Here is a 15,639-nt window from a genome sequence, read left to right as displayed (position 1 = left end):
GGGAGGATACTGGGCAAAGGTGCTGGCCACTGGGTGCTTGGGGGAAGCCCCATGTGTATTGGGAATCATCCTGGGGGAGCTGGAGAAGGAGCCTGAGGAAGCACCTTGTAGCCAGGCCAAGAAGCCTCTCCCTCCGGGGTGTCTCTCCGGCGCCCTCTACTGACAAAACTTAATAAGGTATCAGCCGCAAAGTTCAGCTCCTTTATGGTGAGGAGGCAACGAGGGGCAAATTCTGGGCTGAGTCAAAAGGACTGGATCACAGACATGGTCGACCCCTTTGGCTACTGCGGTTTTATGTGCGCCCTTCTGTGCTCATGTGAACCCTTATATACCAACAAAATGACTCCGTTTTCACCTGAGAAGTGAAGGATTTCTCTCATGGGGACACGAGACTGGTGTCTGACAGTTCCTGGGTCTGTTGCTGGCTGTATTTACAACCACATTTAGCCACAGCCTCCCTGGATGTGGTGTTTCCTGAAGTTACTGCCAGTCTCTATCAGTAAAATAAACACGGGAAGAAGGAGGAAAAGAGGTCTCTCGTGCTTTTGCTCAGGATCTGTGTGTCACTGCCATGACCTCTCCACGACTCCTTATGGATTGTGATTCGAGACAGCCTTGGCATTTCTCTCCAGTGTATTCCAAAGCCCCGAGCCAGAAACTACATTTGCCACCTCTGGTGACTGACTGAATCCACTTGTTTACCCTCTTGCGTGGGAAGGCAAGAGGGGCTTCGGGTTGCAGTGCCTGCTCTAGCTGTGGGGCTCTCTGGCCCGTGAGAATGGGTGGGCCGCAGGCCCTTGGTGTCCGTGATTCTGTATGTGCATGATAGGAGGAAAGGATGGGGGAGCAAGTGGGAGAACGCCTCGGGAGGGACACTGCAGCAGATCCAGTGAGGAGAGGCCAAGCCTAGGCCTATCTGAGGTTAGAGAGAGGAGGTTCCTGGTGCCTGGAGTGGGATGGGGAGCAGGCCAGGCTCCAGGGCCATCAGTGTGATAGGGAAGAGGCCCTGGATGGGGCCAGCAGGACCTGCCCCACCACCCCTCTTGCTTTAGCCATCCCTGTCCTGGCCTGGGGTGCACCAGCTTCTGTCTCCTGCATTGGCATCCACTGCTGTGTCTTCCTCTCCCCATACCTCACCCCCCAATAACTGGCAGGAATAGGAATGTGTGCCATTCTAACCATGGACAAATGTCCAGTTCAGTGGCATTTAGTACATTCACATTGTTGTGCAATCTTCCGTGCCATCCATCCGTCTATCTCCAGAACCCTTCATTGTCCCCAACTGAAGCTCTGTCACCACCAAACACTGACACCCCATTCCCCTCCCCCCACCCCTAGGAACCACCAGTCTCCTTTCTGTTTCTATGACCTTGACTGCTCTGGGGACCTCATATAAGTGGAACCATAGTATTTTTGTGTGACTGGCTTCTTTTACTGAGCATAGGGTCCTCAAGGTCATGGTGTAGCAGGTGTCTGAATCTCCTTCCTTCTTGAGGCTGAGTAACATCCCACCATATGCAAGACCACAGTTTTATCCGCCTATCTCTTGATAGACACCTGCACTGTTGCCTCTTTTTGGCTGTTGTGATTCATGCCACTATGGAGATTTGCATACAGTGTCCGTTTGAGTCCCACTTTCCTTTCTCTTGGGGGCAGATACCCCAAAGCAGAATTGCTGGATCATATGGCAATTCTGTGTTTGACTTTCTGAGGAACTGCCAAATTGATACCCTCGAGTGTCTTTTGATGGCCATGCCACAGGCTTCCCAGGCCATGTCAGCCCATGTCTCTGTTTGGTGGCGAAGTATGTCTTCATAGTGTATCATCATTGTGCATTGTACAGACCAACTTCTTCCCACCAGGCTGGACAAGCCAAGTCCTGGGGCCACCATCCACTTGGACTCTGCTGCCCACCAAGCCAATCAATGTGGCTGGGACTGATCAAAGACCCTGTGCTCCGTGCACTGTCTTAGGCACCCTTAATTTCATCACACATGCAGTGGCCTCTTGACACTTGGGGTAATGGGAAGCACCTGGTTTTGTTTGTGGGTTAAGCTCATCCCTGCAGTCACCGTTGCTCCCGGGACCAATGGTTGCGAAGGGGACTTGTGTAGCCGGGATGGTAGCCATCCTTGCCATAGAAAGTTGGCCTCTGAACAGCGTGGATTTGCACTGTGCCAGTCCACTTACGTGCCGATTTTTTTTTTTAAATTTATTTTTAATTTTTATTTTCTTTTTAAGATTTTATTTATTTATTTGACAGATAGATTACAAGCAGACAAAGAGGCAGGCAGACAGAGGAAGGGAAGCAGGCTCCCCATTGAGCAGAGAGCCCGACAGGTGGATGGATCCTAGGATCTTGGGATCACAACCCAAGCCAAAGGCAGAGGCTTTAACCCACTGAGCCACCCAGGTGCCCCCATGCCGATTTTTTAAAGTATGATACTATAAATGTATTTTTCTCTTCCTTATGATTCTTTTTTAAGATTTTTAATTTTTTCTGAGTAATCTCTACACCCAATGTGGGGCTCGAACTTACAACCCTGAGATCAAGAGTCGAGGGTTCCACCGACTGAGCCAGCTAGGCCCCCCTTTTTGTGATTTTCTTAATAACATTTTATTTTTCTCTAGCTTACTTTATTGTAAAAATATGGCATGTAATACACATAATATATAAATTACAGATGAATTAATTGTTTACATTATTCATAAGGTTTGAGATGAACAGTAGGCCAGTACCAGTTAAGTTTTAGTGGAGTCAAAAGTTATACATGGATTTTGGGGTGCCTGGGTGGCTTAGTTGGTTAAGCATCTGCCTTTGGCTCGGGTCCTAATCCCAGGGTCCTGGGATAGAGCCCCGTATTGGGCTCTGCTTAGTGTGGAGCCTGCTTCTCCCTCTCCCTCTGCTGCTCCCCCTGCTTGTGCTCCATCTCTCTCTCTCTCTCTCTCTCTCTCCGCCTCCCCTACCAAATAAATAGATAAGAGCTTTAATTTAAAAAAAAAGTTATACATGGATTTTTGACTGTGCAAGAAGGGGGGTTGGTGCCCCAACCCCTGTGATCAGGGGTCAACTGTATAACTGTATATGTAAATAATTTAAACATCTCTGCCCTACAGAAAAGAATGAGACAGCCTCACCTTTGATGGCATGGGCAGTGTCACCCCCGGCTCTACCCTTGGCTGATGCTGATCTCACAGGCGTGTATTTTCTGGCTTCCCAGGAGTCCTGAAAGATGAGCCTCTCCCTGTCATCCCCTGCCTGGGCCTGGCCCAGCGATGGTAGCGCTTGGTCTATGGCCTGCCACTTTGCAGGTCTGCTGGTGAAAGGCATGGCTCCCAAAGCATCTCTCCTTCTCTTGGGCCTCATTTGATCATCATATCATCTGTTTCCCCACAAGAGAAAGCGTAGCCCACTAGAGCACGCGTCCTGTGGTCTGTTTTGCCCAGATTTAGCAATCCTAGTATATCATTGAGTGACACTCCCTGAGCACAGGCAGGGAGGGAGGGAGCCAGCTCAGCCCCTGCCCAGGGAGTGAAATGAGCATGGCCACTTCCGCAGACCATCTCCAGGCCTGATGCTGAGCTCAGCCTTGGTATCATGGATCCCATGGCCTACAACTCCTGTCCCCCATGTTACCATCCCGCTGCCCCTCGCTGTTGGGGATACCTGTCCCTCCAGGTGTGGCAGCCGTCCCTATGTCACATCCCACTGACCTGGTATGACTCCCCAGATGCCCTCGGACCTCCCCATCTATCTTCTTGGTGCTGAACTGGCCCTGGTAAGGGGGTCTCCTTGGGTGTCACTCCCTATAGGGGTTGCCCCTGCCCAGATGTGGGATTCTCCTGGGTGATCCCAGCTTCTGCCTCCCATGCCCTGGCACTTGGAACCTCCAATTTTTGGCGACAGTTACCCAGTGTTGAGTACTGTCTGGGTGCCTAATGTCGGTTCTGTTCGTTTTCAGTTTTGGTACTGATGCCTGCAGCACTGCAGTGAGGAGTGGAGCAGAGGAGAAATTATTTGAGCAGCTTAGGAGGTGCTGACTTAGAAATTTTCCCTGCTGGCTGCAGCTTTGCTTCGGGGTCCCAATGACCTTCCTCTGTAGAGGCAGCGGTCTTTCTCCAGGATTCCAGTTCTCCCCCTGTTTGCAAAGGGATACACGCTTTTTGGAAAAAAGTCATACCCTACAGGACATAACAAAGTAAAATGTGAGCTCCCGTAACCCCTGTGGTAGGCTCTCAAGATTCCTGCCCCCGCTGTACACATCAGTGTCATCCATTCCCCTGGTTGTGTGTGGGACTGTGGGGCTAAACGCGAAGGGATTTGGCCAGTGTGATGAAGGTCCATAATTGGCTGCCTCAGAGGTAGTCAAATGGGAGCAGTCCTGTGTTGGTCTGACGTAATCAGGGGACACCCCGCCAGGCCCCTCCTGAAGAGAGAAGCTGCTGTGCTTGGAGGGACCCATGGCCAGGAACTGGGGGTGGCCTCCAGGCGTTGAGAGTGACCCCGGCGGAGGACGGGAATTTTGCAGCAACCTCAGGAACATGAGGAAGATGCTGAGCCTCAGCAACACCCTGCCAGTTGGCACCTTAGGGGCCGCTGAGCAGAGCACACGGCACATCCGGCCCGTGTTCCTGACCGCAGACTCAGATGAGAAGTAGGCCCCGCTCTGAGCTGCTGCATGCATATGCTATGTGTGTGGCCATTTGTGAGGCCCCAAAGAAAACCAGTACACTTCCTGTCAGGTAACACCATCGTGGTTGTAGAACCACCATCTTTATCAAAATGTCTGTCTGTCTGTTTGTTTATTTATTTTTAAGATTTTTATTTATTTATTTGACAGAGAGAGAGAGAGAAAGCACACAAGCAGGGGGAGCACCAGGCAGAAGGACAGAGAGAAGTAGGCTCCCTGCTGAGCATGGAGCTGGATGTGGGGCTCAATCCCAGGAACCTGGGATCATGACCTGAGCCGAAGGCAGACACTTAACCAACTGAGCCACCCAGGTGCCCCAAAATGCCTGTTTAGACTCATGAGCTGAGTCTCCTTGTTGACTCCAGTCTGGAGGGGCTGCTGGGCGAGCTGTCACATCCTTCTGGTGGCTTCCATGGGACTCCTCACTGCTGGTGACATCATGGGCCATGGCCCCGGGCACCTGCTACCTGGCGCTAAACTCTCCATGGAGGGTGCACAGATTTGCCCCCTCAGATGGTGCAGAGACCCCCACCCCCACCCCATAGTCACAGATTTACTCACCCAGATGGTGCTCAGGCCCATCCCAGATGGTGCACCGACTCACCTTCTAGAGAACACACAGCTTACCCCCGAGATGGTGCATAGACTCCACCATCCTGACTGTGCGCAGACTCCTACTCCCCAGGTGCTGCGCAGACTGTGCACCGCAGGTGGTGGGCAACACCCCCCCCCCCGCCCGCCGTGGTACGCAGACCCTGCCCCACAGGTGGTGCACAAACTCCTCCCCACGGGTGCTGCGCAGGCTCACTCAGGTGGTATACACCCAGTACCTCGAGACAATGCACAGACCCACCCCCAGTCGCAGGGTGAGGAATCCGCATCAGTGATGAGTTGTTGGTGGTTTCAGTTATTAGAACAAAGCTTTGGGTGACTTGCTGTCCTCAGAGCCCCTGGCTTGTGGGCATGGCCCCTGCCCCTGGGTGCTGTGGCACAGATGTCCTTTTGGGGTTGCAGCACCCAGAAGTGGTGAGTGAGGGAGTACTTTCTCTTACTTGGAGCCTTGATTTGAGTACTCAGGCCCACATGTTTCCCAATTAGATATGTAATGGAATCCCCATCAAACCACTAGCAATTCAGCGAAATAGTGACTCCTTTTTTTTTTCTTTTTTTAAAGATTTTTATTTCTTTATTTGACAGAGCACAAGTAGGCAGGGCGGCAGACAGGGGGAGAGGAAGAAGCAGGCTCCCCACTGAGCAGGGAGCCCGATGTGGGGCTTGACCCCAGGACCCCAGGATCACACCTGAGCCGAAGGCAGCTGCTTAACCGACTGAGTCATTCAGGCGCCCCTAAATAGCAACTCTTGCGGCAGCAATAACCCAGCAGTTAATATTTCTAGTTATTAACAAATGCATGTTGCTGCTCCCTGTTTTAAAAATAGTAGGGAGTTGGAAATCTTAGGACAGAAGGTTCTGCTCAGTCAGCTTTTTTTCCCCTCTCCCCAATTTTTCCTTTTCTGGAGACTTACATAAGAATCAGGACCAGAAGCCAATAGTACCGGTGTCAATTTGGGAAGCACCTCCCCGACCTCCCTGGGCCCACCCCCCCACCCGTTCAAGTGAGCAGAGGAGCAGGAATGCGTGTCTGAAGGAGAGCACTGTTTGCTGACCACATGGAATGACCTCTGCCCACAGGGGTTGGTGGGGTCCCCGGCCCATACAGGCAGCCCATGGAACAGTACCCTCTGTGCCAGCGGGGGTGGATCCAGAATTGGATCACAGAAGAAAGGTACAAAGCAGATATGGTGGAAGATAGGGGTCAAGGCCCAGGGGCTCCTCCCTAAGGCTGCCTACCTCAACCTGGGGCTGGGGTCCGACAGGTGGAGCTGCAGAGGACTGTTCCGGAAATGGCTGGGGGTTTGTATCAGGGACAGCGACAACTCCCTGAGTGCCTGTCCCCAAGACCTGGAGCAGCCCAGAAGGCTGTGTCCGGGGGAATTGAGAGCTGCCACAGTTTGGATGGGTGTCCCGAAGCTGGTGACACTTCCAGGGCAGATCCGGAGGGTTTACTTGGCCTTACTGATGCCTGGGGCTGGGGCTGTGGGGAGGTACCCCCAGTCCTTGGCCTTACTGATGCCTGGGGCTAGGTGGGGAGGTACAAAGTTAGGGGGCTGTTGCACACAGGATGAAAGACTTTTGTGGGTCTTGGCAGTGGGTGTGGGTGCCAGTTTCATGTTCAGTTTTATGAAGTTTGTTAACTCACATTTTACTGAAAGCAAGTGCTCATAAAAATCATTTTTAAAAAAATATTTTGTTTATTTAAGAGAGAAAAGAGAGTGCATGCATGAGCAGGGGGAGGGGCAGACAGAGAGGGACAAGTGGACTCTCTGAAGAGCAGAGAACCCCACGTGGGGCTTGATCCCAGGACGCTGAGATCATGAGCTGAGCTAAAGGTAGACACTTACCCGATTGAGCCACCCAGGTGCCCCTAAATGTTCTTACACATCTAAGAGTCAATACAGAAATTATTTTGGAAGACTCCTTGGGGTCTGACCACTGACTAGACTGACTTGGTTTCAGACCCAGTGTGACCACAGGTGGCCAAGCCATAGCTCCTGGTCCCGTGTTCTCTGTGTACCTGCCCATGGTGCTCGGAGGATCCTTTGGCCATCACATCTTAGACCCAGAGAGGTCTCATGGACATGCAGTCCCACTCAGTCACTGTGTTCTTATTTAAAATGGCAAAGCCACCTAGAAAATATGTTTTCTTATGTTAAAACTAAAGCTCTTTTGAAAACGTTGACATCTTTTCTACTTGCCAACAAAAAACTTGTTGGATTCATAATGCAAACCACTAGAGAAACAGAAGTTCTTACCCTCTTCCTTCCCTCAGACACCCCAAAACTCAGGAGAGCAGCCCCCAGAGAGCCTGTGCTCTGCTCCAATGCATACCCTGGCCCCTTCTGGTGGGGATGGTCACATTTCTAGGAAGTCACAGGCTCACGGTGGATGGCCTTGGGAAGGGACAGATGGACAGAAGGGTACCTCTCTGCCACCAGGACACTTGGGACACGCTTGGTCTCAGCTGCTAAGGGCCCTCCCCTCTGCAGGTCCTACCACCCTTTTTGGGTGAGTGGGGTATGCAGGGCAGGATGGGATATGCGTCTTTGCCCAGCATCTCCTCTTTTCTTTGGCAGGGTCCTAGGGCACAGCCTTGGCCGAAGGCTCCCTAGGAAACCCACCTGCCTGGAGCCATCACTGACCTTTGTTTCCTGAGAGTTCGTGTCCTCTTTAGGACTTGCCTTTGTTGCTATGGAGGCAGATTTTCTTTGTCAACAGGAGGAAAACATTAGCTTTTCTGTTTTCCCCCAGAGACCTTTAGTCATGCTTTCTCTTTCAGGCTCATCTTGGCAGCCAACAGGGATGAATTTTACCACAGACCATCCAAGGTCGCTGACTTCTGGGGGAACAACAATGAAGTCCTCAGTGGTAAGTCTTTCCTCAGGGGGCAGCCACAGCATGGCGGGAAGTAGGAGGCCCCAAGTGCCTTTAACTGGTACTGTAAGTGCAAAACAAATGAGTAGACACTGACTGGTTTCATGGGGGAAGCTCCCAGGTTGGGGTCTGGGACCAGCATTGAGGTGACCAGCCCCGAAGTGTGTACCCAGCACCGGCCACCTGTTTTCGTGTGTTGTGGACTCCCAGAGAAGTAGCTGGAAAGAATCGGTTGGTTTATTTGGCTCCACCTTTTCGCAGTGGGGGTGTGGTCAGGTTCATAGGAGGTGCAGGTTCACATTCAGTCACCCCGTGAAGCGTCATTGTGTGGTGTGTGTGTGTGTGTACACGCGTGTGTGCGTGTACACCTGCACATGTTTCTGTTTACATGCCGGTGCACCTCGCTTCAGAGCTGGTCTGCATTTGGGGAGGAGAGGCTTGGTTGGAGCACACTCAGATGGGAGCTGCGTGAGGAGTTCCCACAGAGAGAGGCAGAAGTGGAGGTGACATCTGTGTCCCCTGCCAGCTTAGCCCCATGGACAGAGAGCAGTTTCTGTCCATGGGGGTCTACTTGGAGGCACGTGGACAGGTGCTGGCCAGGCCAGGGTCCCTTTGCCTGTGAGCTGGGCATCAGGGAAGCACGAGGGAGCCTGGCAGAGCTGACAAGGGTACTCAGGGGCCCAGTGGGCTGAGTGGGTAGCCTCAGGGCCTGGGGACACCAGGTGTGCCCAGCTTTGCCTGCAATATCTAAGAGCTGAACTGAGGAACTTCCACAGAAGGCCTGTATAGACTGGTTGGGCGTGGTGTGAGGGAAACACTGCCCAGGCTGGATCATCCTGGTGCCGTGTGGGAAGAGGACAGGAGTGGGGACACTGAGGCAGGGCAGTGTCGTGGACAGGAGGTCTGGCAGGGAAAGCTGCTGTGAGGCTATGAGGTGAGACCCCTCTTGGTGAGTGCAAGAGAAACAAGAGGCTAGGTCGCTTGGGTATGTCTTGGCCTCCTCAGAAGCTGCACAGGAGACTGTGGAAATATCTAGACATGAGGATAGAAATGGGGGGCAGGAGACCCCTGTTGTGTAAGCTTCAAGTACCTCAGTATGGTAACCCCAGAGGGGCTGTGTATGTGGGGTCCTTGGCTGGACTAGCCATGGCTCTCCCAGAGGTTGAGGATCAGGCCTGCAGGGCTACATGAGGAGGGCTGAAGGGAGCTTGTGGGCCCGGCCAGTACGATGCCAACCATCCTGAGCTAGAGTAGAATGGAAGGGGGTCATGGGCATGGGGCAGGCTGTGTGTGTCGCTGCTGCAGGGCATTAATGGGAGACTGAAGTGGCGTTGGGGGTGGGGGAACTGGTCAGGGTGGGTGGGGGGAGGGCCTGATGGCACTTCCTGAGTATTTTTGTGGATGAGGACAAAGATGAAGGGTTAGCCTGTTGGGCTCCTTTGGCCATCCTGGCCACCTGCTTAGGCACTCCGGCCTGCACCCTACCCCAAAATCAGGACCAATTTGTAGTGATTTGGAGTTGGTCTCTGGCATGCTGCTACGGGGCTCCTGCCTGGTGGGAGGGTGGCCCGGCTTCACGACAGTGCTCGGTGGGCCCAGTGGCGCTGCACCAGTTGGGGCTGGAAGACACTAAGATCCATATCCTCCCACTATCCAGCATTACCAAATTGTGTGCAAAATTATAGGCCAGTGGTTCTCCAGATGTGATCTCTGAGCTACTAGCATCAGCAGTTCCTTGGGAACTTGTTAGAAGTTTGGAAAAATTGGGGTGTTATTTTTAAAAAATATTTTCCCTGTGTCCTGCTCTTTCTTCTCAATCTCTTTCTCTCTGCCTCTTCACACATGTATTAGTTTTCTTGAGGTTGTCCCACACTTTGATGAAAGATTTGATTTGTCAATTTTTTTAACTTAATTTTATTTTATTTTTTTCAGTGTTCCAAGATTCATTCCGATTTATCAGTTTTTTAGAGAGTATGCACATGCGTGTGCATGAATGGGGGGAGGGGCAGAGGAAGAGAGAATCTCAAGCAGATACACGGCTGAGCGCAGAGCCCGATCTAGGGCTCAATCTCACGACCCTGAGTTCATGAACTGAGCCAAAATCAAGAGTCAGACACTTAACTGACTGAGCCAGCCAGGCACCCCTGATGATGTTCAATTCATTTTTTTTTTTTAAGATTTTATTTATTTATTTGACAGACAGAGATCACAAGCAGTCAAAGAGGCAGGCAGAGAGAGAGAGGAGAAAGAAGGCTCCCTGCAGAGCAGAAATCCCGATGTGGGGCTCGATCCCAGAACCCTGGGATCATGACCTGAGCAGAAGGCAGAGGCCTTAACCCACTGAGCCACCCAGGCACCCCTGTTCAATTCATTTTTAAAAACCTTCTTTTCTCTCTGTTTCATTTTAGGTCATTTTTACTGCCATATCTTCATATTCACTAATCTTTTTTTCTGCAGTGTCTAATCTGCTTTTAAGCCCACCATGTATTTTTTTTTTAATCTCACAATGTAGTTTTTATCTCTAGAAATTCAATTTTTCTCTTTTACATTTAAGTTCTTAACTGTTTTAGCATGCAGAATATAGTTTTATTAACTGAATATCCATGCCTGCAAAATCTGACGTCTGTTTCAGTTCTAGTTCAGTTTTAATAGATTGATTGAACTTTTAGTAAGCAGGGCTGTGGCTTTCTGCTTCTTTGCATGCTTGGTAATTTTTGGTTGGATGCCAAATGTTTATGGATTTTATCTTGTTGGGGACTGAATATTTTTGTTTATCTATAAATATTCCTGAGCTTTGTTTTGAGACACAGCTGAGATGCTCAGAAACAGTTTGATCCTTTCAGGTCTTGCTTTTGGGATTGGTTAAGTGGCTCTGAAGCCATGTCCAGTCTAAGGCTAATGATTCCCTACTCCTCAGGCAGATCCTTCCATCTTCCCTGCCTGTGCCCCCTGGATCTTGAGGTTTTCCAGGCTGACTTCTGGGAATAGGCACTCTTCCCAGCCCTGTGTGAGCACTGTCTCCTCTAATCTTTCTGAATGGTTCTTTCCTGGCCACAGTAGTTTCCTCACACACATGTACCAGTCAGCTGTCTGGTTCTGTGCAGCTCTCTCCTCTCTGGTCCTCTGTCCCAGGAACTCTGGCTGCCTCAATCTCCCCAGGATCCCAGCCCTTCTCCTCTGCCAGGGAGTCCAGTGGACTCTGCCTGGGCCTCTTCCCCATACAGTGTCTTGGAGACCCTCTCCAGTCTTGGGGTTCATCTCGTGTGTTTCTTATCTCAGAGATCTCTGTCCTTTGTTTTTAGATGTCTGGTGTCTTGAAACCCACTGTTTCATGTATTTTATTTTTTGGTGGTTTTAGGTAGGAGAGTAAATCTGGTCCCTGTTGATTAGCTGGATGTGGAATTCTTATTTACTTTTCAGCATTTGATTTGTAGGAGTTTTTTATGCATTCTGGATTGGTATGTTGGATAAATGTATTGCCTACTCATTTTCTTAATGACATCTTCTGGTAAGCAGAATATTTTCTTTTAGTGAAGTGTGGTTTACTCTTTGATGGTTTATTCCGTTTGTGTCTTTGCCTTCCCTAAGGCCTTAAAGATATTTTCCTCTTTTTGCTTCTAGAAGCCTTTTGATTTGGGGTTTTGTGTTTAGGTCTGATTTATCTTATGTTTTTGTACTTGGCGTGAGGTAGGGGTTGAGGCTCATATCTCACCCACATCTATCCCAGTTCTTCTGGCCTTATTTATTGAATAGATACTCTTTTGTCTATTGCATTGTTATGGCAACTTGGTTGAAAATCAGTTGAACCCATGTATGTGGATCTATTTTGGACTTCTTTGTATCCCATCGATCTGTTCATCAATGCTGATACCAACTCACATTGTCTGGATTACTGCAGCTTTTTTCAACAAGTTTTTGAAATCAGGTGGTGTTAAGTCCTCCAGCTTTGTTCTATTTCAGGACTCCTTTGGCTCCTGGCTCTTTTGTGTGTGCATAGCGATTTTAGAGTCATCTTGTGAATTTCTATAAAACAGAAAGCTTCCTGGGATTTGGATTTGGATTGTTGACTCTTCTGGCCGTTTGGGGAGGACTGTCATCTTAACAATATTGACTCTTTGGTTAAGGAACAGGGCCCATCTATCTCTTTTTTAATCATAGCTTCGTGACTTCTCTTAGTGCTACTCTGTGGTTTTCAGTCTTCAGGCATTACATGTTTTTCCTTAAATGTTGTCTTATGTTTTGTTTTGTTTAATACTATTGTAAATGGTATTTTTAAATTTTCATTTTCTGATTCTTGCCTCTATTTACTTACCAGTTCTAGGAGATTTTTTAAAAATTAATATTTGGAGTGTCTGGGTGGCTTAGTAAGTTAAGTGGCTGCCTTCGGCTCAGGTCATGATCCCAGGGTCCTGGGATCAAGCCACACATTGGGTTCCCTGCTCTGCAGGGAGTCTGCTTCTCCTTCTCCTTCTGCCTGCTACTCTGCCCACTTGTGCTCTCTATCTGTCAAATAAATAAAATCTTTAAAAAAAAATAAAATCAATTAATTTTTTAAAGTAATTTCTGTATCCAACATGGGCTCAAACTTAGGAGCTTGAGATCAGAAGTTCTATGCTCTTCTGACTGAGCCAGTCCAGGCCCCCCATGAGATTTTTTTTTGGAGGGGTAGATTCCTTTTGGATTTTCTTCACCTGTAATCCTGTCTACAAATAAAGACAGTTAACTTCTTTCTTTCTGATCTTTCCATCTTTTATTTCTCTTATAGTTACAATTTATTATTATTATTATAAAAATGATTTTGCTGCTTTTGCCGCAGTCTTCAACTGAAATGATCCTCTAATCTAGGAAGACACTTTCCTGTGGCTTTAAGGGCCTCACCAACCCAGTGGTGAGGCCCCATGGAGGACTAATCATGGCCCAGGCCTATGGGGTGGAAATGAGACAAATAGGTGGGCCTAGATGTGCTCTGGCCTCCTAGCAAAGCACCCACCTTAGGGCCTATGTGTCCTGCTGTGTCCTGCTTGGGGAGGACAGCCAGCAGCCCCACACCTGATCCAGGATGTGGGCTTGGGCCTGGTGCCTTTGCTAGGATGTGGCTGCCACTGTGCTCCCAGCACAGTGTTGATCCAATGTTGAGCCAAGCTTCAGGATGTATTCCACACATGCCAGGCTCCACTGCAAGCTTTTAGGGACTCCCATGGGCATCAGATGTCATCTTGGGGGCAGGGCCTCTCTCACATGCCCTGTGGCATGTGCCTTGCCCTGAGTAGTTCAAGGCCTTGTTCCTTAGCCTAGGCTGCTGGGCTGAGCATCTGTCTCCCCAGGACACAGGGACGGGGCAGTAGGTGCTACTGGTGGTGACACTACCATCTGTCGCAGGGCTTGACATGGAAGAAGGCAAGGAAGGAGGCACGTGGCTGGGCATCAGCACACGGGGGAAGCTGGCTGCACTCACCAACTACCTGCAGCCACGGCAGGACCGGGATGCCCGGGGCCGAGGTACCGTGGGACCCTGGTTCCGGGGGTGGGGAGGGCGGGCTTTCCTCCGGCACATGTGGTCCAGGAGGAAGGGGAAGCAGGGTGTTTCTGGCTCTGGGTCCCACTGGCTAGCATCACTGTGGGAATCCCCGCTCTGCCTGGCCCACAGAGCCCCTGCTGGCACAGACATGGTCAGCCCCTCTCAGGAAACACTCTCCACATTTGTGCCCCAGGCCAAAGTGTCACTTCTGGCTCTTGTCATCCCCCCCGCCACCTGTCAGATGTTTGCAGAGCAGTACCCCTAGGAAAACAGCTCTTCGGACACACGTTGTCCCCATTGAAGGTTTTTTCCTTTCATGCTGTACTTCCATTTTGGTCATAAAGGCAGAAAAATAAATAAATAAATAAATAAATAAACCCCAACAAAAACCGAGTTCTGGATGCAGACCTCCTTAGTTGCCAGGTCAGTGAGGTATGGCTGGTGTGGGGGGGTAAGTTTAGCCTGTACTGGCCCCACATCAGTCTCCCCAGGATGAGGGACTCCACTTTGCCACCTCGGCCATGTGTGTCTGTCCCCTACCCACAGGTGAACTTGTGACCCACTTTCTGACTACAGACATGGACAGCTTGTCCTACTTGAAGAAGGTCTCTGCGGAGGGCCACCTGTACAACGGCTTTAATCTCATAGCAGCTGACCTGAGGTGGGTCTGCTCGGAGGGAGATGGCAGCCCATTGGCCACTGCCATGGAGCAGAGCTGTGGGCTTGGCAGGAAGTGGGGTTCCCACCCTGCCACCCAGGTTGTGGCAGCCTCTCCAGGGACATCGCACCTGGTGGGCATGGTTAAGCTTCCCAGGGCTGGCTAACTATTGTGGGGATGCAGGAAGTGGAACCTGGGCTCCTGGTGGCAGCGAGATGGTCACCAGCTCCTGCACGTGAGCTGTGGCGTGACTGCAGCGGGCATCTCTGGTCCCAGGGTCACCCCTGGTCCACACCGGCCCCTTGCCCCTAAGGTCTCCTCCCAGGCCCGTGGCTCAGGAGTGCCCTGTTCTGGAGCTGCCCCTCACTTGCCCTGTTCTCTGGTGTGCACAGTGGCCCCAGGCTGGAGAAGGAAGGTCCCTAGCAGACTGGCTTCCCAGCAGTGCTGGCAGTCAGGTGCTGCTGAGCTCTGGGGCTACTTTAGAGCAGTGTGTCTGAGCATGTGGCGTGGCTCATCTCATGTTCTGCAAGGGGCTCAGTGGGCAGCTCCCAGGGCCTCCCTGGTGTTGTCCAAAGGGGCGACAGAGCTGTCCCAGCTGCCCATGGGCCCCGTTGCCAGAGGACACGGAAGCTGTGCTATACAGTCATTTGGGGAAGTTTTCCCCTCCCTGGAGTCGGGAGGATAGGCAAGGAGCAGAGGCAGGAGGAAGGGGCCCCAAGAGGCCTGGAGCCTCAGGGTTGCTGGCGCTGGCTGAGAGTCAGGAGTAGGGTGGCTGGAACCTGGTAGGGACCTATGGCTGGTGGGGCGTTACCAGGCCCCGTGAGGCATACAGGGGTACAGTAGTAGCAAGCAGTAAGCTGCATGGCCATGTGGGGGTGGATGCTGGGCCCTTCCTGTGCAGCACCTGGCACATAGTTACTGCTGCCCCATGTGCAACTGCTGCGGCCAAGCTACGGACGGACTGCTGATGTGGCTAAGACCTTGCCGGTATGCGATGGGGCTGGGGTCCAGCAGCCCCTGGAGACAGTAGCCCCAATCTACTGATGAAGTTCTCGAACATATGTGAGGTTCTGTGGGGTAAGGTCTGGAGCTGATGACCAAGAAAGAATTCTTGAGGCATCTTTGGTGCAGAATGGTGGTTTATTAAAACACGGGGACAGGACCCATGGGCAGGAAGAGCGGCTACCCCCCCCACCCGGGGCAGGTTGTGTACCATGGAGTTGGGGGCAGGTAGGGAAAAGGAAGGTTTCAATAGAACTTTCATATGGTAAAGAGGACCT

The 15,639-nt window shown here is 51.0% G+C and overlaps 1 protein-coding gene across 4 annotated transcripts in view; it reads left to right on the top strand.

Annotated features, from left to right (window-relative positions):
• TANGO2 (transport and golgi organization 2 homolog) overlaps window positions 1–15,639 on the top strand; it is a 41,267-nt gene that overhangs the window by 13,421 nt on the left and 12,207 nt on the right. For all 4 annotated transcript variants that reach the window (XM_059139334.1, XM_059139333.1, XM_059139332.1 and 1 more), the window contains exons 3-5: window positions 8,089–8,177; window positions 13,563–13,682; window positions 14,248–14,362. In XM_059139334.1, coding sequence (XP_058995317.1) covers window positions 8,089–8,177; window positions 13,563–13,682; window positions 14,248–14,362 — 324 coding nt within the window. The remainder of the gene's footprint in view (window positions 1–8,088; window positions 8,178–13,562; window positions 13,683–14,247; window positions 14,363–15,639) is intronic.

This window comes from Mustela lutreola, chromosome 11, assembly GCF_030435805.1.
Source record: "Mustela lutreola isolate mMusLut2 chromosome 11, mMusLut2.pri, whole genome shotgun sequence".
NCBI classification, from domain to species: Eukaryota; Metazoa; Chordata; class Mammalia; order Carnivora; family Mustelidae; genus Mustela; species Mustela lutreola.
The sequence above is the reverse complement of the archived record's forward strand: the minus strand, read 5'-3'. Positions and strand labels throughout refer to the sequence as shown.